At 39.6% G+C, this 23,931-nt stretch overlaps 3 protein-coding genes across 9 annotated transcripts; all 3 read right to left on the bottom strand.

The window, feature by feature from the left end:
• Positions 1-444: 444 nt before the first annotated feature.
• LOC104414063 lies at positions 445-10,220 on the bottom strand. Of its 3 annotated transcripts, XM_039300913.1 has the most exons (11): positions 8,527-10,220; positions 8,311-8,439; positions 6,236-6,332; positions 5,112-5,147; positions 4,890-4,984; positions 4,695-4,787; positions 3,935-4,595; positions 3,268-3,662; positions 2,589-2,866; positions 992-2,463; positions 445-898 (listed from the first exon to the last, which is right to left on the bottom strand). In XM_039300913.1, the coding sequence occupies exon 1, from the start codon at positions 9,438-9,440 to the stop codon at positions 8,535-8,537; it is 906 nt and encodes a 301-aa protein (XP_039156847.1). In that variant the 5' UTR covers positions 9,441-10,220; the 3' UTR covers positions 445-898; positions 992-2,463; positions 2,589-2,866; positions 3,268-3,662; positions 3,935-4,595; positions 4,695-4,787; positions 4,890-4,984; positions 5,112-5,147; positions 6,236-6,332; positions 8,311-8,439; positions 8,527-8,534. The 3 variants fall into 3 exon arrangements, with proteins under 3 accessions (XP_039156847.1, XP_039156848.1, XP_039156849.1); XM_039300914.1 differs by lacking the exons at positions 445-898; positions 992-2,463; positions 2,589-2,866; ... (3 more) ...; positions 4,890-4,984; positions 5,112-5,147 and adding an exon at positions 5,206-5,248; XM_039300915.1 differs by lacking the exons at positions 445-898; positions 992-2,463; positions 2,589-2,866; ... (3 more) ...; positions 4,890-4,984; positions 5,112-5,147 and adding an exon at positions 6,001-6,125.
• Positions 10,221-10,669: 449 nt separating this feature from the next.
• LOC120287695 (disease resistance protein RPV1-like) lies at positions 10,670-16,832 on the bottom strand. Its single transcript, XM_039300907.1, has 5 exons — positions 16,619-16,832; positions 15,928-16,441; positions 13,199-14,303; positions 12,457-12,729; positions 10,670-12,342 (listed from the first exon to the last, which is right to left on the bottom strand). The coding sequence occupies exons 2-5, from the start codon at positions 16,404-16,406 to the stop codon at positions 10,927-10,929; spliced, it is 3,273 nt and encodes a 1,090-aa protein (XP_039156841.1). The 5' UTR covers positions 16,407-16,441; positions 16,619-16,832; the 3' UTR covers positions 10,670-10,926.
• Positions 16,833-17,662: 830 nt separating this feature from the next.
• On the bottom strand, positions 17,663-22,429 carry LOC108954540 (malate dehydrogenase, glyoxysomal-like). Of its 5 annotated transcripts, XM_039300910.1 has the most exons (11): positions 22,310-22,429; positions 21,283-21,854; positions 20,768-20,983; positions 20,412-20,556; positions 20,242-20,330; positions 19,606-19,695; positions 19,406-19,489; positions 18,496-18,531; positions 18,284-18,373; positions 18,082-18,176; positions 17,663-17,983 (listed from the first exon to the last, which is right to left on the bottom strand). In XM_039300910.1, the coding sequence occupies exons 2-11, from the start codon at positions 21,352-21,354 to the stop codon at positions 17,911-17,913; spliced, it is 990 nt and encodes a 329-aa protein (XP_039156844.1). In that variant the 5' UTR covers positions 21,355-21,854; positions 22,310-22,429; the 3' UTR covers positions 17,663-17,910. The 5 variants fall into 5 exon arrangements, with proteins under 5 accessions (XP_039156844.1, XP_039156843.1, XP_039156842.1 ...); XM_039300909.1 differs by having other exon boundaries at positions 20,242-20,556; positions 20,768-20,944; XM_039300908.1 differs by lacking the exon at positions 18,496-18,531 and having other exon boundaries at positions 20,242-20,556.
• Positions 22,430-23,931: the final 1,502 nt, after the last annotated feature.

The following is a 23,931-nucleotide window of genomic DNA, read 5'->3' as shown; positions in this document are numbered from 1 at the left end:
CTGCATAAAATAATGCAATCGACACCCCAGCCTTATGCCCCAAGAAACTAGCCTTTTGTCCTACTGGGCTGGACGAGCACGCACCAACTCGGATTAAGCGCCCTGTGAAAGCAAATACCAGGTTATCCCTTGAAGCCCTGCTTATATCTGATTTCAGGCAGTCACTGTAAAAATAGCTCTGCCGCCTCTCTAATTATTCGATCAAATCGTCTGGAAGAAGACTGTTAAAACCTCCGTTTGGGTATTTTGCGTATCTTGAATTTCAATGCTCGCCAACACTGAAGAACTACGGCCTTCACTCGGCCCCTTCTGTCTACCACTTGCTTACTGCAGCATCACACACGATCGTGTCATTGGGAGGCGATTCTATGGGTGCATTGGAAAGTCGGGAGATGCGAACATGAAAGCGGCCGAGATACACAGAGCAATGATGCACAAACATCCGTCAAGCAATGATGCACAAACATCCGTCAATTACACAAATGGCCATTTCAGAACGTTGCATGCAGGAAAAGAAAAACCAAACTTAAGTGCTTTTTTTACACCGACTATGCGAAAGGAAACTTTCATATCTTCCTAGTTCCAGTTCTGAATCACTTACACATTAGCGCAAGGAACCAACTTTGAGTAGAGAGATGAGTAGAAACCTATGTAGAGTACATCTTTTTTCTCACGAAAAATCCACATCTTCATCTTCAATCCACGCGCTCACTCTTTGATAAACGGAATGCCCTTCTATATACCCGCTGCCAACTCTTTCTTTGCCTCTTTTCCAATTCAGTTCAACAGTTTAGCAAACAAAAGCCGAAATGAAAACCTCTGTTTTCCTTTGATGTAATCAAAACGCACCTGAAGATTTTGACCAGGCTATACTTCCACACCTTCTATGCTCGTCCAGCTGGCCAAGGGGAAAAGCCCAACCTCTTCGGCCCCAGTATGACCGAGGCACACTTTGAACGCTAAGAAAATCTAGGAGTTCAAAGCCACTCACCTTATATAGCACAAGCTCAAATCCGTACATGATGTGCTTTCATTGGAAGTCCTTGCATTTTCAAGATGATGCATTCTGCTTCAGGTTTATTTGTCCTGCAACGCTGTAAATCGCAATTGCCAGCCGGCACATCCAGCAAACTTTTCAGGGGTATGCAATGTGCAATCTCCACCTTCTTCAATAAATTCAACTCTTTTCAAGCCTTTGACAACTATCTTCTTTTCACAACCATCTAGCTTGGGATGCTGTAGATTTTGAACTTTGACAGGTTAGGCAATCGTTTGATTGCATTATACCTGGAAATGTGTAGAAACTTCAGTAATTCCAGTTCCCCCAAACCTGGAATCTCCGCCAGTTTGGGTAAGTCATTGAGCTGTAATTTGTGTAGCCTCTTCAAGCAAGATAGATCACATGTGCTCTCCAGGAATTCGCACCACGATATCTCCAATTCCCTTAAACTCTCCAAGTATATAAGGATGGGCAAGTGTGGAAACTGCCATCTGCTGATAGAGAGGACCGACAAGCTTTTGAAGTCGCAAAAATCTGGCAATTGCAGGATCCAGCCAAGTTTCAAGGTTGATAAGGTACATGGAAGCCGATGGATGGACTGCCTGTCCTTCCAAGGCGAAATAACGTCATTCACACACCAAAATGCAATAGATGGATGTCTTCCACACACTTTGAACCAGGCTTGACAGGTTGGGAAGAACAGGGAATCCAACAACTTCAACCAGTAGACATTTCAAACTTGAGGGAAGCTCTTTGGCTTGCAATTTTAAGCATTTGCAGACTAGAGAAACCACTGACCTATGATAACATTGTAGAGATTGGGGCCCCATCTATAGTCCAAGATCCTCAGAAGGCTCAGCCTCCACATTTACCATGGGATTTCATGCATGAGATAGTAACAAAACGAGGCATTGAGCACTTCAAGTGTCTCCACCCCCACAAAAAGCACAAGGTATCGTGTGTATTTGTGTGTGGCACCCTAATGACCTTTTAGTCTCGTTAGATTTCCAATAGAATTGGGCTAAATCCAATTGGACCAATGATTCTAGTTCCCCAATAGAGTTCAAAAGCTTATATGGCATGCAAGCAAACGCAAATGCACGAGATCCATTAACCTTCCAATAAAGTGATGAAGTTGACTGCTACTAGAATCAAATTCGTCAAAGATTTTAGATTTCCTAGTGTCACAAAGCTTGAATAGTTTGTCTGTCAAGCACACAATAATCTCTAACAAGTATACTAGAGAACTGATTTCTTCATACAACATACAACACTTGGAGGGAATTGCCTCCCTCAATATTCAACTTACTTAGCAGTTTTAGCTCAGCGATTGGGCTATCAACCGCAGACATCACACACCAAGTGAAAATCAATTTCTCATAATTGCTAAACTCAGAAAAATCAGTTGTCTTGGTTAACACTCTGCACCATGTAAAATTTAGAACTTTCAACTTTTTCACCATCTGCAGTGAAAAAGAAAAGGCCGATTACATTCTGACGAAAAGTATGAGAATACAGCACCATACAACTAGCTAGCAGAGGTCAATTGATAGAATTTGAAGCCAACATGAACGAGGTGTGTCCATACCTCAATTTTCCTCTATCCACCTCAGTCAGTCAGTGATGTTGCCTTGTGGAAAGTCGAGCATGACCAAATACAGCAGGTGAATATTTCATCGCTAAAAGATGCTGCAGGCAATGATGCCAAGCAAGCCATCTCAAAGTACGAAGAAGATTTTTTAAAGTTGCCTATGGAGTTAATTCTTCCCCCTTCAAGAATCCTAGGCTTTGGCAAACGGGCTAATTCTTCAAGTGTTAAGTCATTACTAAGACCCACACAGAGTGCTCATACTGCTTGTTTTTTAACTGTCAACAACAGCAAAGAATGAAGATGAGTGGCAACATCGAAAGCAATAATTACCATTTTCTTCTATCAATTTGAAAATAAGACAACTCGCGCATGTTTAAAGTGTTCACTCAGCATTACATTTTCTGTCTATTGATAGACTAAACACCTTTACAAGGAAAGAAAATACTCATTTCTATTCTCAACGAAACAAGAAACGAAGAATTTCAACAAACCAACTGGCCCTTTCCCTTTCTTATCGTTTCAAGGGAGACTAGATTATATAAGAGCCAAAAGTGCAGAGTCCATTGTTTAACTTTATATGTATAACATGATTGATGAAATTTTTAGCTTAAAAATTGCGTCACAAATTATGTTAAAATTAAATAATTCGAAAAAGTTGCGGAAAAACAAAACTTACCCTTTTCTTTCCTACTGGGGAGAGACAGAAGTGACGGGATTTGATTTTAAGCTTGACATATCCGTCTCCAGATCCAAAATTCAAGGTGGAGGCAAATGATGTCAAGCTCAAAACCAAATTGTATAGTGATGCTCTCCCGTCCGACTTTGAAGTGCAATCTACCATATGCACAAATCACGCATTGTAAGAGAATCCTTATGGATGTTAGTGTCGTTTCCACCAATCTTCTGACCAACTTGGAGCTCTTCGTCGTCTTTGACACGGATTTCTTTCTCCACCATTGTACTGCGGAAGCAACCAGTATAAGTTGTCCGAGCATCAGTCCCCTGAAACTCAGGAACGCCTCGAACTTCTGATATGGTGACGGCTGGTGCCATTGCAAGTAGCAAAAGAGACTTGAAACAGAATCAAGCTTGAAGTGAGACATCAAATTGAGGGCAGTTCAAAAAACAAAAGAAAAAAGAAATTAGAAACGAACAAACCAAAATCGCAGCACACCGAAATCGTAACATTCGATGAAGAAATTGAAAACGAAAACAGAGAGTACTAGTGGGCTGGTTGATGGCCGACCGACATAGGCGAGGCCGCAATCCGAGAGAGAGAGAGAGAGAGAGAGAGAGAGAGAGAGGAGAAAAGGACGTCATTATGGGGTTTGGATTGAGTTTACCTGAGAACCGATTTCGAAACCGGTTCCAAACCGGTTAAACCGGTTTACTCTCTTGGCAATACGTTACGGATGCGAGTTGTCCTCTCCATGGGTGTAAAAACTTGGCGTGAGGATTGCTGCTGGTGATAGACGCATCTACAGATTGAAAAATTCCGAAACTCCCCCCTGCCCAACACCGAAGAAGAGCCTCTATGATGGCTCTCTTGCTCATTTGTCCGTCACAGCTTCTGGATAAAGCCACAAGAAGCTGCGATCGAGTCCCTTAAACTGCAAGCCCAACGCAGCACCCTCTGTCTACCATTTGCTTACTGCAGCATTGCACAACTAATAGTGCTACTTGGAGGCGACATTACAGGTGCATCTCAAAGTTGGAAACACGAGAAAGATGGACATAGTACAATGATATACACCAACATCAGTCCACCATGTTATTACATAGACCAACATTTGAGTACATTGCATGTGAGAAAAGAAAAACCTCTATGCCACGTAGGCAAAAAAAAACTTGGATATCTTGTTTGGTTTGAACCACTTATTCCCAAGTACCTATTTTGAGTAGAAAATAGCGGGAAACTATGCAGGGGACGCCTTTTTCCTTGGACAAGCCACGTCCCTTCTGAATGCTCGCTGTTAACTCTTTCTTTGCCTTTCCCAACCATCTCTACAGGTTAACAAACAAAGACCAAAATTAGAAAACTTCATCTTCCTCTGATGTAATCAAAGCAGACCTAAAAATTTCAAGAATATTAAAACTCTAGACCTTTTGCACTCCTTCAGCAGGCCGAGGGAAGAACCTAATCAGCCCCAGTATGACCGAGGCGATTTTGGATGCAAAGAATGGAAGCTCTTTCCCCTGAAAAAATGGGGACAACAATAAAGAAAATCATCGGTCATTTTATTGTGAATTAAGAAGAAAAAAGATTGGATCTCAATAAGTTTTTTCAAGGCACCAAACCTGAGAAGCAACAAATGCACACTTCGACAATGCCAGCATTGCCCCTCAACCCACGCAGGCATGCATTGGCAAACTTCACAACAGCATAAGCCTGCCTGCATATTTCATTTTCACATTTTTTGAGTATATGAAAAGAGTCCAGTCCGCATAGCAAATAGCCATCAGATTTCCTATTCATGAAAGAGATCAGACTACATCTTGAGGGCCAAAAAGAGGACTGACCATAGAGAGAGTTGCAGAGGCAGCTTCAGCTTTAGCCTGAAAGTTGTCAAAGCACAGATGTACCCAATTCAGTTGGCTTCCCGACATAATGTAAGGAACCAGGGAAGTGAAGGCTAAGACGTCATGTCATAATTTCTCTGAGGAAATAGATGCGGAAAAAATTTAGTTTAAAGTAGACATCAACAATCACTATCAAGAAACCTTACCCAAAGAAAAAAACAATCACTCTCAAGAAAATCAGATGATTTAATGGTGTCACTGCATGGACTACTCCACTTATCATCCAAATGCAAGTCATTCTCTTAGCTGTAACAACAAAAGATGTATGGTAATCTGTCCACAACTGCTTGCTTCTACCTATAGCCCGAGACAAGTAGTCACCTTCTACATATTTTCACAAGCGAGGTGTCCTACTAATTCAGAAAAAGATCTTTCTTAAGACTTTTTCTTGGGTAGTGGTAGTGGATAGGGTTTCCAAGCTGCCATTAAATTCCATGACTTCTGCAGGTAGAAATAATAACAAGCTCTCTTCTTAACCAAAAAAATAATAATAACAAGCTCTCTTTTGTTCATTTCAGTGCATAAACAACGCCATAAAGTTGACTTGCAAAAGATATATGCCTACATGGACCTAAGATGTGATCCTCACGAAAATCTCATCATTCTCATGAGGAAGTTCTCAGTAGAGCACATCTTCAAAAATGCTTGTTAATTTAAAGAATTTAGAGACTCTAACATGATTAAGCATGTCAGTATTCTCCTTAAGCGGCCTCAATACTACGAAGCTTGTCAAAACCCATTTCAATAATAGCATCACTAGAACAGCAAGAGCACCATTTTTACGACCAGGAAATCCAAAACTAAAGAAACTGACCAGAACGGTGATATAAATGGATAAATCCATAGAAAATGGAAACTTATTTACTTCAACAGTACCGTCCCACCATTTTGGATGTGAGATGTTACTGTCAGGTGATCAATTTCTTGAGGAGTGAAAGAACAAGGTGGTTTAACCTATAGATTGTGAATACCAACCGACATTTGTCATTTTATAGAAAACTACAACGTCTAACAACATCCTTGTCGGACATATGAGTTCTTATTAGGAAGAATGCGCCACAAACCTGAGATTAAAGAGGTAAAGAGTAAAGTTGTCGCTTTTACAGGACCCCCAACAAATGGAACATCGATTTCTCCAGGATCGAGACCCAATACTTCTGCCTGCAAGGAACGTAATAGATCAGAAATCCGATGAGATACTTCGGCACACATCAAGGATATCCGGGGAAAGGAAAATAGTCATCGGCTTTCATGGCATTGTCCTGAAACTGGTTTGTTGCATAGTTTTGGTGCCTAAGCATTAGTACCAAGTATCTATGACCATAAACAACCTCGTGATCATGAGAAGAGAACCAACAACACTCCCTAATACATACCAGCAGTTACATGATTATTTCAGCCAAAACAATCCAATACACGGGGCTTCCGGACTCTATTGCTAGGCTTGCAGATAGCCTGATTTTATTAACTCAGCTTCTACATAGTGCACATGATCCATACAAGATGCCCTTGGAGCAAGTTATCGACTGCAGTTATGCATAATATGGCGTTGGAGAAGACAGAGCATGCTAAAAAAGGTAAAATACGCTTTTGTAGATTAGGAGAGGCAGAATCTTAATGCTGAACAGCCGGACGAGAGGATAACAAGAAAACATGCACACTTGGAAAAGTCATACTCTCACAGAACCGTCCACAGTCTAGACTCATAACTTATCTCCCAATTACACAATACTCTTTGCAAAGGCCTTTGTTTTTTTCCAGCGCTGGACATGTAACATTTCGAATATGTTTTTGTGCAACAAGCTAATTTTACCTCTCCAATAAATTGAGACTCAACATGACCACCATGCATATAGGATGGGGAAGCATACATGTCCCACGAGTGATGCTTCTCGAGAACTTGTTAATTAATCATTTTACAAGTGAAATGCGTAAGGATTTAAGTGCAAAGGTTTTTATTTTTATTTTTCTTTTGTCTATCTCGAGTTGATTTATTTGCCTATAGAACCACATAAAAACACAAAATTTGCGAACTATGTTAGCCAAAAAAAAAAAGAAAAAAAAAAGAGGAGTTTCTAGCGTAGTTATTTTAAACTGTTGATTGGTCCTCGCAGCACATAGTTCATCATTCAGCGCGCGGTCCATGAAAGACAAGTAATATGCGCTGCATCGCACCCTTGTGGGACATGTATGCTTCCCCATCCTAGTTGTGCCACGCCACATTCATCTCAAAACTAACATCTGCTGAAGAAATTTACTGGGGAAAAAAAATAAAAATAAACAGAGTATGAGACCCATACAGGTTTTTCATAGGAGTCATCGTGTGTAGATGTTTCATATTTACAGCAACACTTTCAATTTTCCAATGGGATTCAATGTGGAGTCAATTCACTCTCTGATTCTAGGGTACTTAAATTATTACTTCAATGTAAACCATCACTATGTGCTCTTTTGGACGCTAAATGCAAACCTAGTCCTTTTTTTTTTTTTTTTGGGTAAGGAATGCAAACCTAGTCCTTGATGTGTCATAAAATCTGGAAATTGGTAAGTGCAGTACTCCGCATTATTGTTTCATCGAATGTGTGATGGATGACAAATTGGAAATAATTTTAGTCTTTCATTGGCAAGACCACAAACACTAAAACATGCCATAGTAGCTAAGGCACCCGACATCATAGATATTTGTAATGAGTACTCGTTGAGCCATACAAAATAATCCATACTTCACACATTCAATGACCCTCAAGAGAGAACCTGATGTGAGGATGATTAGAAGTGAGAAGTTGTTAACGTTCATTTTTTTTTTTTTTTTTAGTGTGAAATCGTTAGTATTTCCTCGTAGTGGGGAAGAAAAATATTCACTTCCAACAAGAGGAGAGTGAGATTTGCGAGCACCGGCAAGTAAAAATAAGAAATGCAGTCACGCTAGGCACCCCACTAGGGAATTACTGGGGAGGCCTCACTGATGGAAACACCCCTTGACTACCACCTACGGCCTATATAGGCGGGGGCAGAGATAATCGAAATGAATAAAGCATAACGACTTCATGCATCGCGATAATTCAATTTGAGAAAGCAAACATCATTTTAACATCATCGACAATTATAATAGATGGCTCAAGAAGTGACATGAGGACACCTAGATTAGTTCATGTCGGTGGTGAACGGGTGTTGCAAATTTGGCTTTTATTCCACGGCAGGGCTTCAAAACTCTGAATACTCGCAGCCAACTCTTCCTTGGCCTTTATTCCAAGCCAGCTCTGCAGGGCTAGCAAATAAAAGCCGATATAAAAACTTCTATTTTTCTTCATTGTAATCGAAAGGAACCTGAGGATTTCAACAAGGTTACAACTACCTTTCATACTAGTCCAACGAAAGTCGCAATCGCTTTGCTGGCTGAATGGTGTGCTCTGCAGGTTTTGGTGGCGTCCATTCTGTCTCCAACTTGGTGGATGCCGACACATCGGGCAACTTTTCCAAGGACATGCAATTTCTGATCTCCACATTCTTCAGAATTTTCAACTCTGTCAAGTCTTCGACAGCTCTCAACTTTGCACAATGTTTTACCTCCAGACGCAGAAGATTTTTTAACTTCGACAGGTTAGGCAATTGTTTGATCACATCACACATGGCAATGTGCAGAAACATCAGTAATTCCAATTCCCCCAAACCTGGAATCTCCACCAGTTCGGGGAAGTCACTGAGCCGTAACTCTTGTAGCCCCTTCAAGTGCGATAGATCGGGCAAGTGTGCTGTCAGACATTTGCTGATAGATAGAATCGACAAGCTTTGGAAGTTAAAATTATCTGGCAATTGCGGGATAGAGTGAAGTTTCAATGTTGATAAACTAAGTGGAAGCCGATTGATGGATTGCACGTCCTCCCAAGGCGAGGTAATGTCTGCCGGAGACCAAAATGTCATATGAAGTCTACGCACTTCGAGATGACGCACTTCGAGATGATGTAAATGAACTAGGTTGGAGAGATCGGGAAGAACAGGGAATTTAGCAGCTGCAACCACTAGGCATTTCAAACTTGAGGGAAGCATTGGCAATGGGGAAAGCTGGCAGCTGGCAATTTTAAGGGTTTGAAGACTAGAGAAACCATTGATCATTCTTGGCACTGTAGAGATTGGGCTCCCATCTAAGTCCAAGATCCTCATACGGGTTAGGCTCCACATTTTCTGTGGGATTTCATCCATGAGATATGGACAAAACGAGGCATCGAGCTCTTCCAATGTCTCCACCCCTCCAAGAGTACAAGGTATCATGTGTATCTCTGTGTATGCCACCTTTAAGACTTTGTCTTTTCAGATTTCCAATGAAATCAGGGAGGAGGGAGATCCCTGAGGATTCTAAATTCAACTCGACCAATAATTCCATTTTCCGGAAGCTTATGCAGATTCTTGCATCCAGAAAAAGACAAATGCGTGATACTTGTTAACCTTCCAATGGAATCAAGGAGAATGCAAATCCCGCGGAGATTTAAATCCAACTTAATCTCTGATTTTGGTTCCCCAACAAAGGACTTAAGGCCAAGTGCATTTCCATAATCAGAAAAAGATAAATGCATGAAATTTATTAATATTCCAATGAAATCAGGGAGAACGAATAACCCTGAAAATGCTAAATCCAATATGACCAATGATTCTAATTCCCCGATAAAGTTCGGAAGCTCAACAAGATTCTTGCATCCACATAAAAGCAAATGCTTGAGATTCTTTAACCTTCTAATGGAATCAGGGAGAATGAAGATCCCCGAGCTATCTAAATTCAACTCGACCAATGATTTTAGTTCTCCTATAGAGTTCGGAAGCTCATGTAGATTATTGCAGTAAGCTAAAAGCAAATATCCAAGATTTTTTAACCTTCCAATGGAATAAGGGAGAATGGAAATCCCTGAGAATTTTAAATTCAACTCAACCAATAATTCCATTTGTCCAATAAATTCCGGAAGCTTATGCAGATTCTTGCATTCAGAAAAAGACAGATGCGTGATACTTGTTAACCTTCCAATAGAATCAATGCAAATCCCGCGAGATTTAAATCCAACTTAATCTCGATTTTGGTTCCCCAACAAAGGACTTAAGGCCAAGTGCATTTCCATAATCGAAAAGATAAATGCATGAAATTTATTAATATTCCAATGAAATCGGGAGAACGAATAACCCCGAAAATGCTAAATCCAATATGACCAATGATTCTAATTCCCGATAAAGTTCGGAAGCTCAACAAGATTCTTGCATCCACATAAAAGCAAATGCTTGAGATTCTTTAACCTTCCAATGGAATCAGGGAGAATGAAGATCCCCGAGCTGTCTAAATTCAACTCGACCAATGATTTTAGTTCTCCTATAGAGTCCGGAAGCTTATGTAGATTCTTACAGTAAGCTAAAAGCAAATACTCAAGATTTTTTAACCTTCCAATGGAATAAGGGAGAATGGAAATCCCGAGAATTTTAAATTCAACTCAACCAATAATTCCATTTGTCCAATAAATTCCGGAAGCTTATGCATTCTTGCATTCAGAAAAAGACAGATGCGTGATACTTGTTAACCTTCCAATAGAATCAATGCAAATCCCGCAGAGATTTAAATCCAACTTAATCTCTGATTTTGGTTCCCCAACAAAGGACTTAAGGCCAAGTGCATTTCCATAATCAGAAAAAGATAAATGCATGAAATTCATTAATATTCCAATGGAATCAGGGAGAACGAATAACCCTGAAAATGCTAAATCCAATATGACCAATGATTCTAATTCCCCGATAAAGTTCGGAAGCTCAACAAGATTCTTGCATCCACATAAAAGCAAATCTTGAGATTCTTTAATCTTCCAATGGAATCAGGGAGAATGAAGATCCCCGAGCCGTTTAAATCCAACTCGACCAATGATTTTAGTTCTCCTATAGAGTCCGGAAGCTCATGTAGATTATTGCAGTAAGCTAAAAGCAAATATCCAAGATTTTTTAACCTTCCAATGGAATAAGGGAGAATGGAAATCCCCGAGTTACATAAATCCAACTTAACCAATGATTCTAGTTTTCCAATAGAGTCTGGAAGCTCATGTAAATTATTGCACTCATTTAAATCCAATATGACCAATGATTCTAATTCCCCAATAAAGTTCGAGAGCTCAACGAGTTTCTTGCATTTACATAAAAGCAAATGCTTGAGATTCTTTAACCTTCCAATGGAATCAGGGAGAATGAAGATCCCCGAGCCGTCTAAATCCAACTTGACCAATGATTTTAGTTTTCCTATAGAGTTCGGAAGCTCATGCAGATTATTGCAGTAAGCTAAAAGCAAATATTCAAGATTTTTTAACCTTCCAATGGAATAAGGGAGAATGGAGATCCCCGAGTTACATAAATCCAACTTAACCAATAATTCTAGTTTTCCAATAGAGTCTGGAAGCTCATGTAAATTATTGCACTCATTTAAATCCAATATGACCAATGATTCTAATTCCCCAATAAAGTTCGAGAGCTCAACGAGATTCTTGCATTCACATAAAAGCAAATGCTTGAGATTCTTTAACCTTCCAATGGAATCAGGGAGAATGAAGATCCCCGAGCCGTCTAAATTCAACTCGACCAATGATTTTAATTCTCCTATAGAGTACGGAAGCTCATGTAGATTATTGCAGTAAGCTAAAAGCAAATATTCAAGATTTTTTAACCTTCCAATGGAATAAGGGAGAATGGAGATCCCCGAGTTATATAATTCCAACTTAACCAATGATTCTAGTTTTCCAATAGAGTCCGGAAGCTCATGTAAAGTATTGCACTCATTTAAAACCAAATCTGTGAGATTCAACTCTCCAATAGAGTGAGGAACTTGGTTGATATCAGCTTGAATTTCAAACTTCAACAAAGATTTTAGATTGCCTAGTGTCTCAGGAAGCTTGATCGGATGGTCGAAATAGGGCAAGATAATCTCCGATAAGCATTCTAGAGAACCAATTTCTTCGGGCAAACCTTGGAGGGAATAGCATCTCTCAATATTCAAAGTACTTAGCAATTTTAGCTTACCAATTGAGCTATCAATCGTAGACAATGCCCGACAATCAAAAAGAATTAATTTCTTCAACTTGCCAAACTCGGAAAAATCAGGTGTCTTGGTTAACTCAAGGCAGCATGTCAAATCTAGAACTTTCAACTTTTTTGCCATCTACATTGAAAAAAAAAAAGGCCAATTTCATGCCAATGAAAAGTATGAGAATGCAATAACATACAACTAGCTAGTTGATAGAATTTGAAGTGAACATAAGCGAGGTGTCAGTACCTCAATTTGCCTCCATCCACCCCAATCGTGGGTGATTTTGCTCTGTGAAAGGTCAAGCACAACCAAATTCACCAAGTGAAGATTCATCGCTGAAAAATCCGCTGGGCAACAACGCCAAGAGAGCCATCTCAAATTACGAAGAAGATTTTCAAAGTTGCCAATGAAATTCAGTCTTATCCCTCCAAGGAACTTCAGCATTGGCAAACAAGCTAATTCTTCAGGTGTTAAGTTATGACTAACACTTAAATTCAGTGCTCGTACGGCTCGCTTTTCCTGCCAGCATTAGTAGAGAATAAAGATGAGTGTGCAACATAGGAAGTAAAAAACCAATGCAAGTAGTCAACAATATCAATAGTTCTTCTTCGACCCCAAACTAATTAAATTAAACGTATTTCGTAATAAAAAAATTACTGCTCCTCTCAACTTGAAAATAAGACAAACCAAGCATGTTTAAAATGTCCATTCATAGAATAAACACATTTTCAAGGAAACAAATGACTCATGTTCGTTCTAGCTGAAACAATAAATGAAAAATTCCAACTAATCAAATGGTGCGTTAGCTTTCTTCTCATTTCACATGGGTAAGGCATAAAAGTATATACTTTTGTTGTTTAAGAGTTGCCTTCTATTTTCTCTTTATGTTAGAAAACAAAGCAGGCCATCAACCTATAATCTCATTTTAAAGCACTTGACCAAAGATTTTTCTGAATTGATCATATCTTCTACTTGTAATAACTTTCACCTCGTTGCTTCTTAGTATGTTGAGAGTATCCTCATCAATCCGTACCCAACGGCGCGCTCCAGCATTTTCAAAATTCTCTTGCTTGACAATGTACCTTCCTAGATCTCGAACTTCATCATGCATCCAGAATTTATTATTGTACTCTTCAATCTTTATCAAAGACATGAGGAGAAGAACATCAATAGCACTACGTGGAGAATAGTCACTACTACGCCACATGTAGTCTGCATAAGTCTTATCCTCCCCAATGCAAAAACATGCTATGTCTAGGAATATGACTTTTTCTATGTCATCCAATTTGTTGATACTTATCATTAGTGTTTGTCGGATGTCCTTATATGGGGTACGCTTTAATTCCTCCAATCTCTCCTCCCACTCGGATCTAACCATGTTGGCGAAAAGAGAACCCACGACTTCCAAAGTCAAAGGAAGCTTTCCTATGCTTGAAACGACTTCTTTTGAGAATTTGTAGCAATCTTTTGGAGGAGTATTGCTTCTAAAAGCATGCTTGCTGAAAAGCTGAATCGCTTGACCAAAAGGCATCTCCTTTACCGAGTAGTCCATGTAATTACTACGTCGCATTTGGTTGTCTTTATTTCGTATTGTCCTTAGGTCCCTGAGTGTGACAATGATCCTACTTCCACAACCAAACCAATCGCAGCTCCCTGCGAGGTTCTCAAGTTGCTTCTTCTCATCCACATTATCGACAACAACTAGAACTTTCTTCTTGCCAAGTCCTCTCATTATGTGATCAATCCCATCATTGGTGTCATAGATTTCTTGAGCAGAGTTCGACCCCAGTGTTTCAGACAATAGTTTCTTTTGCATGTCTAAAAGACCATGACTTTGGACATCTCCAAGGAAACTACTGCAATTGAATTTAGACCGAAATCGGTTGAAGATAACACTAGCAAGAGTTGATTTACCAATACCACCCGTCCCATGGAGTATGACAAAACGTACGTGATCATTAGAGCCAACATCCAACAATTTCTCTATATGCTTTAGATCATCCGTTTCAACTAGATGGTCAGGAAGAGGCCTATTCTTCCCCTTCAGCTTAAGTAGAACCTCTCGAACAATCAATTTTATAAGTTCTCCATACCTGATGGACAGAGATGGTGGACGAACTTAGACTGAGAAAATAATGACAACTTGCTATATCAAGACCGATTTACAAATGGTGGCAATCATTCAAATGACAAATTTAATCCATTTAAACATACAATCTCAAATTACAATGAAAGTTATCTTAATTGTAAAGGGCTTGAATTAGCTGCTTTCGTTGCCCTGATTCCCATTAATTGGATTTAAACACTAGCTGCTACCCAAATTCACACTGATTGGGAGTAAACACTAATGCTTAGTTTTAATGCAATGATTAAGAGGAAATTAAGGAAATTAGGTGATTTCATATTTGGGTAAAGAAGAGAAACGAGCAGAAAAGAATCTAATTATAATTTTTATAACTATTTTGACCTTCTACTTATTCATAAATTAAATAAATGAAAATTAAGTGTAGCAATGAGGACTTTGGCTCGTTAAAGATTCAATATCAATAACAATCAACTCATGTCATAGGATAGGATCAGACCCAAAAAAAATAAAAAATTCCTCATGCTATAGAATCCTCATTAAAATAAATTCACTCCATACCGCGTCTCCAAGTCCTCTCTCTCTCTCTCTCTCTCTCTCTCTCTCTCTGTGCGGAAATCTCGATGGGGAGACTCCATTGAGACACTATCAATCTACAAGCTTCGGGTGCTGCATAAAGCGGTGTGAGCTCCACCGCTACAATAGAAAGACAGACAGAGAGGAGCAGCAGCAAAGACAGTGTCACTAAACTTTTCCCATTTCCAAATTAGTTATTAAGAAAGTGAGGTGGTGATGTAAGATTATTGTTTCTAGTAATCATCTATGTTATAATTACTACGCTGAAACATAATAACTATCGCTCTGTTTTTCTTTAAAAATATAAGTCTTTTGCACACCCATATGTAACAAAGGAGGACTATTCTCAGAATTTCTAAAATACCCCTAAAATCAAATGTTTAAAACATATGGTTGTTATTGGAACTAAACATATTGTTAATGTTTCACGTGTCTTTCTTTTTTTGCAAGAAGCACCATTAAAACACGAGGGAGAGCCGCGGGATTTTGTAGTTAAAACTCACCATCCATAACAGTCTGTATAGTTCCTTTAATAATAGTAGAGAATATGTCACATGATCCGGGCGTTTCCTCATCAACATAAAACTAATAAATTTTCATTGTTGGAAACTGATTTTCATCAAATAACTTTAGTTATTTATTATGTGTAGGCAACATTTGGAGATTGATCAAACATATAATTTTGCTAGCAATACAAAATCAATATGTTTGATCTAAATGAATAAGCATTAATATTGGTCTGTTGTTTCCACTTTTCCTTTTTCTAAATTTGTTGAAAATTATTAATTTTTCTATTTAAATTTGTTTTACGGTTTTTGACAACCAAATAGGATGCTAGCTTAGCATTCAGAAACAACTTGACGATGACCTAACATCTAGGCCAACTTTTTTTAAAATTGCAGAGAAATTAATAACTCGAAGACTAGATTGAATATGAGGTAAAAGTCCTAGAGATGATTGACATCGTTAAGTGAATAGCACGACGAATAATATTTTAGTTGAGTTCTCGATAGATTATGTTAAAATTAATAACTCAGAAAAAGTATTGGAAAACCTACCCTTTCCCTTCCCGCTTCCAACCTAGTCTAGTTGCAACCTCACGAAGAGCAGCCTTCCAGCACTTCACCTCATCGGGGCCATACTTCTTCTCATGCTCAGACAAGGCATTACTGTACAATTCAGTTCTGAGCTTGACATCATCCGGCTTCGCATAAAAAAAAATGGGGAGGATCTCTTTCTTCCCATTCGACTTTGAAGTGCAATCTACCATATATGCAACCTCACGGAGGCACCATACACTGGAAGCGAAGCCCTTAGAGAAGATGGGAATATAGATTTGAGTGTCATCAAGGGCTCGCAAAAGGTTTCCACCAATCTGCTCACCGACTTGGAGCTCTTCGTCGTCTTGGAAGACACGGATTCCTTTCTCGACCATGTCATGATAGAGGCAACTAGTAAAGTTGTCCCGAGTATCCGGTCCCCTGAAACTCAGGAACACCTCGAACTCCATTCCCGATGTGATGTTGGGTGGTGCCATCGCACGTAGCAATCGAGACTAGAGACAGAATCAAGCTGGACGAAAATTGTCAATAAGCTTGCTTGAGGCGGGACATCAATTGGGGGAAGTTTAAAAACAAGCGAAAAAAATACAGATGATGGTTATGGTTAGTGACGAACCAACAGCCATCGATTGGCTAATGGCAAACCACCGAAGAAATCGAAAACGAAACCGATATAAAGAGAGAATACCTGATGCGCTGATGGACGGCCGATCGAGATGAGACAGCGACTGAGTCGAGATTAGAGAGGGGAAGATCGAAAGGCGCCGCCAGATAAAAGAGAGAGCCCGATCTGAGAGTGAGAACTCGAAAGTAAAAAGTGTCTGAAAGTCAAGACGTGTAGGGTTTGGTTCTGGCTCCCAAGAACAGACCTTATAAGGCCGGAGAGAAAAAGACACTTTAGCATTATTCTTTTATATCTGAGTTGTCTTCTTCAGGGGCTAACTAAGGTTACTTTCGTTGTTGGAACAAATTTTACTTAGAACTTTCAAAAGTGAAAAGAAAAATTCGACCAAAAGAATAGAGAAAAAAAGACACCTCCTCGAAACTTCTGGAAATATATTAAAGTCTTGTTTATTTCACAAAAAATAAATAATTTTAAAAAAATATTTTCTTAAAAATAATTATTTATATCATTTATCAAAATGAATTAATAGAAAAAAATCTTCATTGTCCACAATCATGTTTATATATAAATTGTTGTTCACAAAAAAAAAAATTATTCATTAACTAATTATTTCAATCTATTTTAATATATACGATCAACAATTTTTTGGAAAATATTTTTCAAATCATTTATTTTCACAAAAGAAAGCAAATCTAAAGCGGACAATCTTTTACTATGGGCAATTTTTTACCATAAATGCTCCACGTAGAGAGAACTTGGTGCGAGAAATTGCTGCTGGTGATTGGGGAGAATCGGTGGAAAGGCATCATTCTCAAACTTCTGCTCGTGTTCAACTGATAGTTTCAACTCCCTCTGGCCACTAACCAAGAAGAGCCTCTGTAATGGCTATCTTTGCTCATTTGTCCCTTCAATCATCTGGATAAAGCCACAAAAAGCTGCTCGAGTCTCTCAGACTTCAAGCCTAGTGTCAAAGACAAGCTATAGCTTATTCAGCTCCCTCTGTCTATCATTTGCTTATAGCAGCATTGCCAAATTGAAGTGCAACTTGAAGGCAACACTACAGGTGCAGGTGCATAAAAAGTTGAAAATGGTGGATGCAAACACGAAGGCGAGAAAGATGGACATAGAACTATAATATACAAACATCCGTCCACTTCGTTATTACACAAATTACCATTTGAGTACGTTACATTCAAGAAAAGAAAAACCTGTGTTTTTCCTACGTCAGCTATGCAGAATGAACTTCGATAACTTCCCAGGTCTGAACCAGTTATTCCCAACAACCAAGTAGAAAATAACTGGAAACTATGAAGAGGCCATCTCTTTCATTCCAAAAAGAAACGTCTTTAACCCGCTCACTTCTTGATAAATGAAACGCCCTTCCGAATGCTCTCTGCTAACTCTTTCTTTGCCTTTTCCAAGCCTGCTCTTCAGGTTAACAAACAATGGCCAAAATTAGAAAACTCCATCTTCCCTGGATGTGTAATCAGAGCAGACCTAAAAATCTCAGGATTATATATCCAGACCCTTCGTACTCATTCAATGGGCCAAGAAGCAGAACCTCCTCAGCCCCAGTATGACCAAGGCGCACTTTGGATGCAAAGAACAGAAGCTCAGTCACCTGAAATATGGGGACAACAATAAAGAAAATCATCAGTGATTTCATTTGATATTTGAGAAAAATATAAAGATTTTTCACTCTCGATAAGTTCTCTCAAGGCACCAAACCTGAGAAGCAACAAATGCATACTCAAAATTACCAGCATCGCCCCTCAACATACACAGGCACGCATTGGCAAACTTCACAGCAGCATGTGCCTGTATATATCATTTTCACATTATATGAGCATGTGAAAAGAGTCTGCATATCAAATAGTCATCAAATTTCCTGTTCATGAAAGAGATCAGACTACATCTCAAAGGCTAAAACAAGGAATGACCATATAGAGAGTTGCCGAGTCAGCTCCAGCTTTAGCCTGAAAGTTGTCAAGGCACAGGCATACACAATTCAGTTGGCTTCACAAAAAAAAATGTGAGGAAGCAGGGAAGTGAAGCCTAATATGTCATGTCATAATTTCACTGTGGAAATAGATGAAAAAAATACAGTTCTGGTTAGACATACAAGAACCTCTCCTCTTATTGTCAAAATGCAAGTCATTCTCTTAGCCATAACATCAAAAGATGTATATGGTGCTCTGTTTCTACATTCTTTCTGTTACCTTCCTTTGTTTTCCTTAATGAGGACCAGACCAAAAAAATCAGAAACTAAGATACTCTCCACAACTGCTTGCACCAATAGCCCGAGACAAAGTGATCACCTTCTACATACTTTCACGTGCAAGGTGTCCCAATAATTCGGACAAAAATCTTTATATTAACACATTTCCTTGGGTAGCAGTAATGGCTACCTACTAGTAGAGATAATATCAAGCTCTCTTCTGTTAGTCACAGTGCATAGGCAAAGGTTTCACGCCATAAAGTAGACTTGGGAAAGATATATGTCCCCATGGACTTATGATGTAATTCTTGCGAAAATTTCATCTTTCTCATAAAGAAGGTTCTTGGCAGAGTGTATCTTCGAAATGGCTAGTAAATTTAAAGAAATTAGAGCTCTAACATGATTAAGCATGCAGTCATGTGTCTGAAGAAAAATGTTTGCTTGTAACGGTGTAGTCCCTAGGCAGCCTCAGTACTCAGAAGCTTGTCACAAGCCCTTAAGAAGATGAACATCACTACAACAGCTAAAGCACTATTTTACGACCTGAAAAAGCAAAACTGAAGGGAATATGATATGACGGTAACACTGCCTAATTTGATGTCCAAATCCATAACAAATTGAAATTTATATACCTCAACAACTTCTGTCCCGCCATTTTGGATGCGTGATGTCAGGTACTCAATTTCTGGAGGAGTGAAAGAACAAAGTGGTTTAACCTACAGATTTTGAAAATTTTAATTGGTATTTAGCATTCTAAAGAAAAGGTGCAATTTCTAACAGCATCCCTGTCAAACATATAAGATGTTCTCATCAATAAGAATGCATCACAAACCTGAGATAAAAGAGGTAAAATCATCATTCCTGCATGACCCCCAACAACTGGAACATCGACTTCTCTAGGATCAAGACCCAGTACTTCTGCCTGCAAGGAACAAAGTAGATCAGAAGTCTACCTGCGAAAGAAAATAGTTGTAGGCTTTCATAGCACTGTCTCTAAACTGGTATCTTGCACAATTTTGCTACCCGAGTGTTAGTGCAAGTAGTTTTTACCATAAACACCCTCATCATCATGAGAAGAGAATCAATAACACTCGCTAATACAGAACAGCAATTAAATGATTATGTCACCCAAAACAATCAAAGACACGGGGCTTCTAGACTCTACTGCTAGACTTGCAAATAGCCTGATTTTATAAACTTGCTTCTAAGCCTTGCTCATAATCTCATTGATGGGCGTTAGCCTATTTAATTAAATTCAACCTAGTGGTCGTTTCACAATATGCCCTTGGAGTAAGATCTTAATTGCAGATTCGCAAGATATTACGTTTGAAACAAAAGAGCATGCTAAACAAGGAAGCATACGCTTCTGACTTTGTAGGCTCATACACAGTGACGACCTGATACTCTGTACATAAAGGATGCTTCTCGATAGTATCAGCAAGACAGTAGAAGCAGGAGCAATACCTACCACAAAGGTATTTGCTCTAACTACATTGAGCATGGTCACACCCAACAGTCTCTTTGGATCATAAGTGCCAGCTCTCTTGAAAACTTCAGCTGCAATGGGAACAGTGGAATTAACAGGGTTGCTAATCAGGTTAACAATAGCTTTCAGGCAAGATTTGACAATTCCCTCACAAAGGGTTCTGGCGATTCCGGCATTTATGTTGAACAGGTCATCTCTTGTCATTCCCGGTTTCCTAGGAACTCCAGCAGGGATGATGACAAGGTCCATTCCAACAAGGGCTTCCTCCAGCTGTTGCTGTCCCAGAAATCCGCGGACCTGATTATAGAAGCAACAAAGTAGTCTGACGTATTAAATGATCCATATACAATGATGATATCAAGCCAACTCATCTGAAAAGGTAATCCAAACAATATCCCCAGAAAACAATCAACAATATGAATGTCCATCTTCATTTACAGACCAAGAATGCCGTTCATCCTAAATTCGGCAAATGGCAAGCAAATTACCAATGGGAGGGGAAACTCACCACTGCACCGGTGTCCATGTGGCTGATATCAGCGGTGATGCCAGGAGTATTCACAACATCATACAGATGAAGAACAGAGATGAGCAGGTTGATCTTCATCAACATTGCCAGAGGCTGCCCAATCCCTCCAGCCGCTCCCAGGATCGCAACTTTGAATCCTAGCGCTGTGCCCTTTGCCTGGCAATTCGCATGCATTAACCCCAAGCTCTCCTCCATCTAAGAACCACCCACAATGCACAATCACTCCTCATAAGCTCTTCAACCAAGAAACTAAGCATCATAACAAATAAGTATCGCCAGCTTCGGTAGTCACAGCTCATGATTCAATTAAAGTTCACCAATTGCATAACCTTTCAAGAAATTAACAAGTACCCATTTCAATTTAGCGATTTTTGAGTAACGGAGACGACTCACCCATAGAAAAACTACATTTGCCACCACCAAGAAAGAGAGCGGCTAATAAGAAAACAGGCACGACCCACAATTGAGGAAGAGCTCAATTTCAATGGGGATACCTGGAAATTAGGTGGGTGAAGGTGAGCGGAGATTCTCGTGGTGTGTTGGTTGGCCTTGGAAGCAGGCTGCATCCTGAATTCCACTCAAAGAGGCTCGCGCTGATAGCAAAGAGCAAGCTTAGAATGGTGTACTCAGAGAGAGAGAGAAAGAGAAGGGTAAGGGAGCGAATAAATACAGAAAGCAAAGGAGCAGATGCTGAGATTGGGATTGGAGATTGGAGACTGGAGATTGGAGGGGGGATGGAAGATGACGTGAGGCAGAGAGAGTGGGGCGAAGGACTGGGAATTGTGGAAGGAAAGAAATGGGCAAAAGGATACATCATAAATCTTATCATATTGCTAAAAACTGATGATGGTTGTGGCCTTCGACGAACTGCGCTCCTCTGTCTCTCCTTTGACTATCTGATCCTCCACAGTCTCCCCTTCATCCCATCCTTTGTTTGCTTCTTCTCTTCTTTTTCCTCTTTTTCTTTTTTCTTTGTGGTATTCTTCAAAAATTTGGCTGTCGGTTTTCTGTGGTGCAGGTCTCGCTGAGGTCCATGTGACCCATCTCAACATTGGAATTAGTTTCCCTTCAATTTTATTTTCAAGATTAATATAATCGAAATCTTATGGAAACGCAAGAAAACATGAAATTCAAACACGATATAACAATCACAGAAGCGAAGACAAGTTAATCTCGAGTTTAAACATGGACTGGCTTTCGGGGCTCCGATTTGGGCATAGATCAACTCAGGGACGAATATAAGCACTCAGCACAGGTAAGATTAAAAACAAGAAATCTCGGCCTAGACGAACCACATGAACTCAGGTTTCATTTAGACATTCTAACAAACATTCGGTATACACTACCCGAGGGGAGGGGCTTCCGGCTCGGGCTGGGGCTCGAGCCTGCGCCGGAGAGCTTGTCGCACTACGCAGGGGACCCTGACACAATGGCGACGAGGACCGGAGCTCGCGCGAGACGGATGGCCGCGAGCTCCGGCCTGTCGCGACCAAAACAGAGCAACGGGAGAGCCGAGCTTACCTGTTCGGCTTGGGGACGTCGACGGGCGGAGGAGTGGACGTGCGGCCGAAGCTCCTTCTCTGTCACTCCGTTCCTCCCTAGCTCTCTCTCTCTCTCTCTCTCTCTCACCTTGGACGCAAACCTGGCGACAAACAGAGGCAAAAAAAGGACGACGCCGGCACAGCGTACGTACCGTGGACAGACGAGGTGAACGGGTCGGGCTGGGGAAGAAAGAGATGGGCCCGAGCAGGCCCACCAAAATTTTTTCATTTCTTTTTTATTTTCAAATATTTATTTTGTATATATTTAAAAAATTAAAAATTTTAGTTTTCATACTAGTAATGCAAATGTTCCCTAATATCTATAAGTGATGCAATTTAATGAAAATTAATTTTTTGCTTAGGGGTATAAATTAATTTCTAGTTTTCCATACGATTAAGCCCCAAATAAGTAAGCAAAATTTAAGCATTAATAATTTGTAATGCCACAAGTATTTGGAACAAGTCCCACATTTTGAAGGAGAAAGATGAATTATTGTAAGTGTATACACAACAAAGAGTATTGCTTTGGTGTGTGGAGTTGTAATGGCCAAAGAGCATTGAATGGGCTTATATAATTATTCATCTTGACTGAGCAACTAGGAATTTTGGGCTTGAGTTAGTGACGAAGTATTTATTTTTGCAATTATTGCTTACTTTTGCATCTACGGAATTCGAATTATGAATAGTTGTGACTGTTAGTTGCCTAATTGCAGATAAACCTCGGTGCATGCTTAGAGTGAGCCTCCATTTATTATAAATTTTTGCTGTCGCACTTGATTTTTGTCGTTCCAATTTTTGTATATGTTTTTGAGAGAGTTTAGCAGGCTTCGTTGAATCCCGAAACAGCAGTTGCCTTTAGGAAAATGATTACACACTTCAAAGGTGACATCATAATTCTATTTTCTATCTTCTTTTTTAATTTTTCTTAACGGTTTTCATTTCACAAAGACATTGATTATTTAAACAAAACTTTGGTCAGCCTGATCCATATGTCAGCTTCAATTCACCAAAGTTAATAAAAGAAGAAGTTTAGTTTCTTAATGTTATATTGTACCAATAAATTTAGTCTGCATTATTTATGGAAGCAAAGCAAAAGTAGAAAGTTGAAGGGAGACTTCAAGTTTTTTCTCAAAAATGCCAAACAACTTTTACATAAACTTGGTCGGAACGCACGACCCCGTGGGGGAGGTACCAATGCTTGTCCTAAAACGAACAAAAGACCAACCCATCTTTTCTATAGGCATCGATGTTGATTCCGCATGTTTTGGAGCTCTAAGAGAGAAGTTGAGTCATTGACTAGTGTCAGTCTCTAAATTTAGGGTAACGTGATGATTTCTTGTATGTAAATCATCAATATGTGCTGTTTTGAACGCTTAATACAAAACAAGTCCTTGACGTGTGATGATACTAGTCAGTAGCCATGTAGAATCACATGGGCAACATCTCAATTGGCGGATTTGGTAATTGCAGTAGTCCCCATTATTGTTTCATCAAAGGTGTGATGGATGACAAATCAGAAATACTTATAGTCTTTCATTGGCTAAACCACAAACACTGTGAGATGCCATCCTGCCAAATGCAACCAATGTCATACACATTGGT

The sequence above is a fragment of the Eucalyptus grandis genome, chromosome 8 (genome assembly GCF_016545825.1).
Source record: "Eucalyptus grandis isolate ANBG69807.140 chromosome 8, ASM1654582v1, whole genome shotgun sequence".
NCBI lineage: Eukaryota > Viridiplantae > Streptophyta > Magnoliopsida > Myrtales > Myrtaceae > Eucalyptus > Eucalyptus grandis.
Note: the sequence above shows the minus strand (reverse complement) of the source record. Positions and strands in the feature narration are given on the sequence as shown.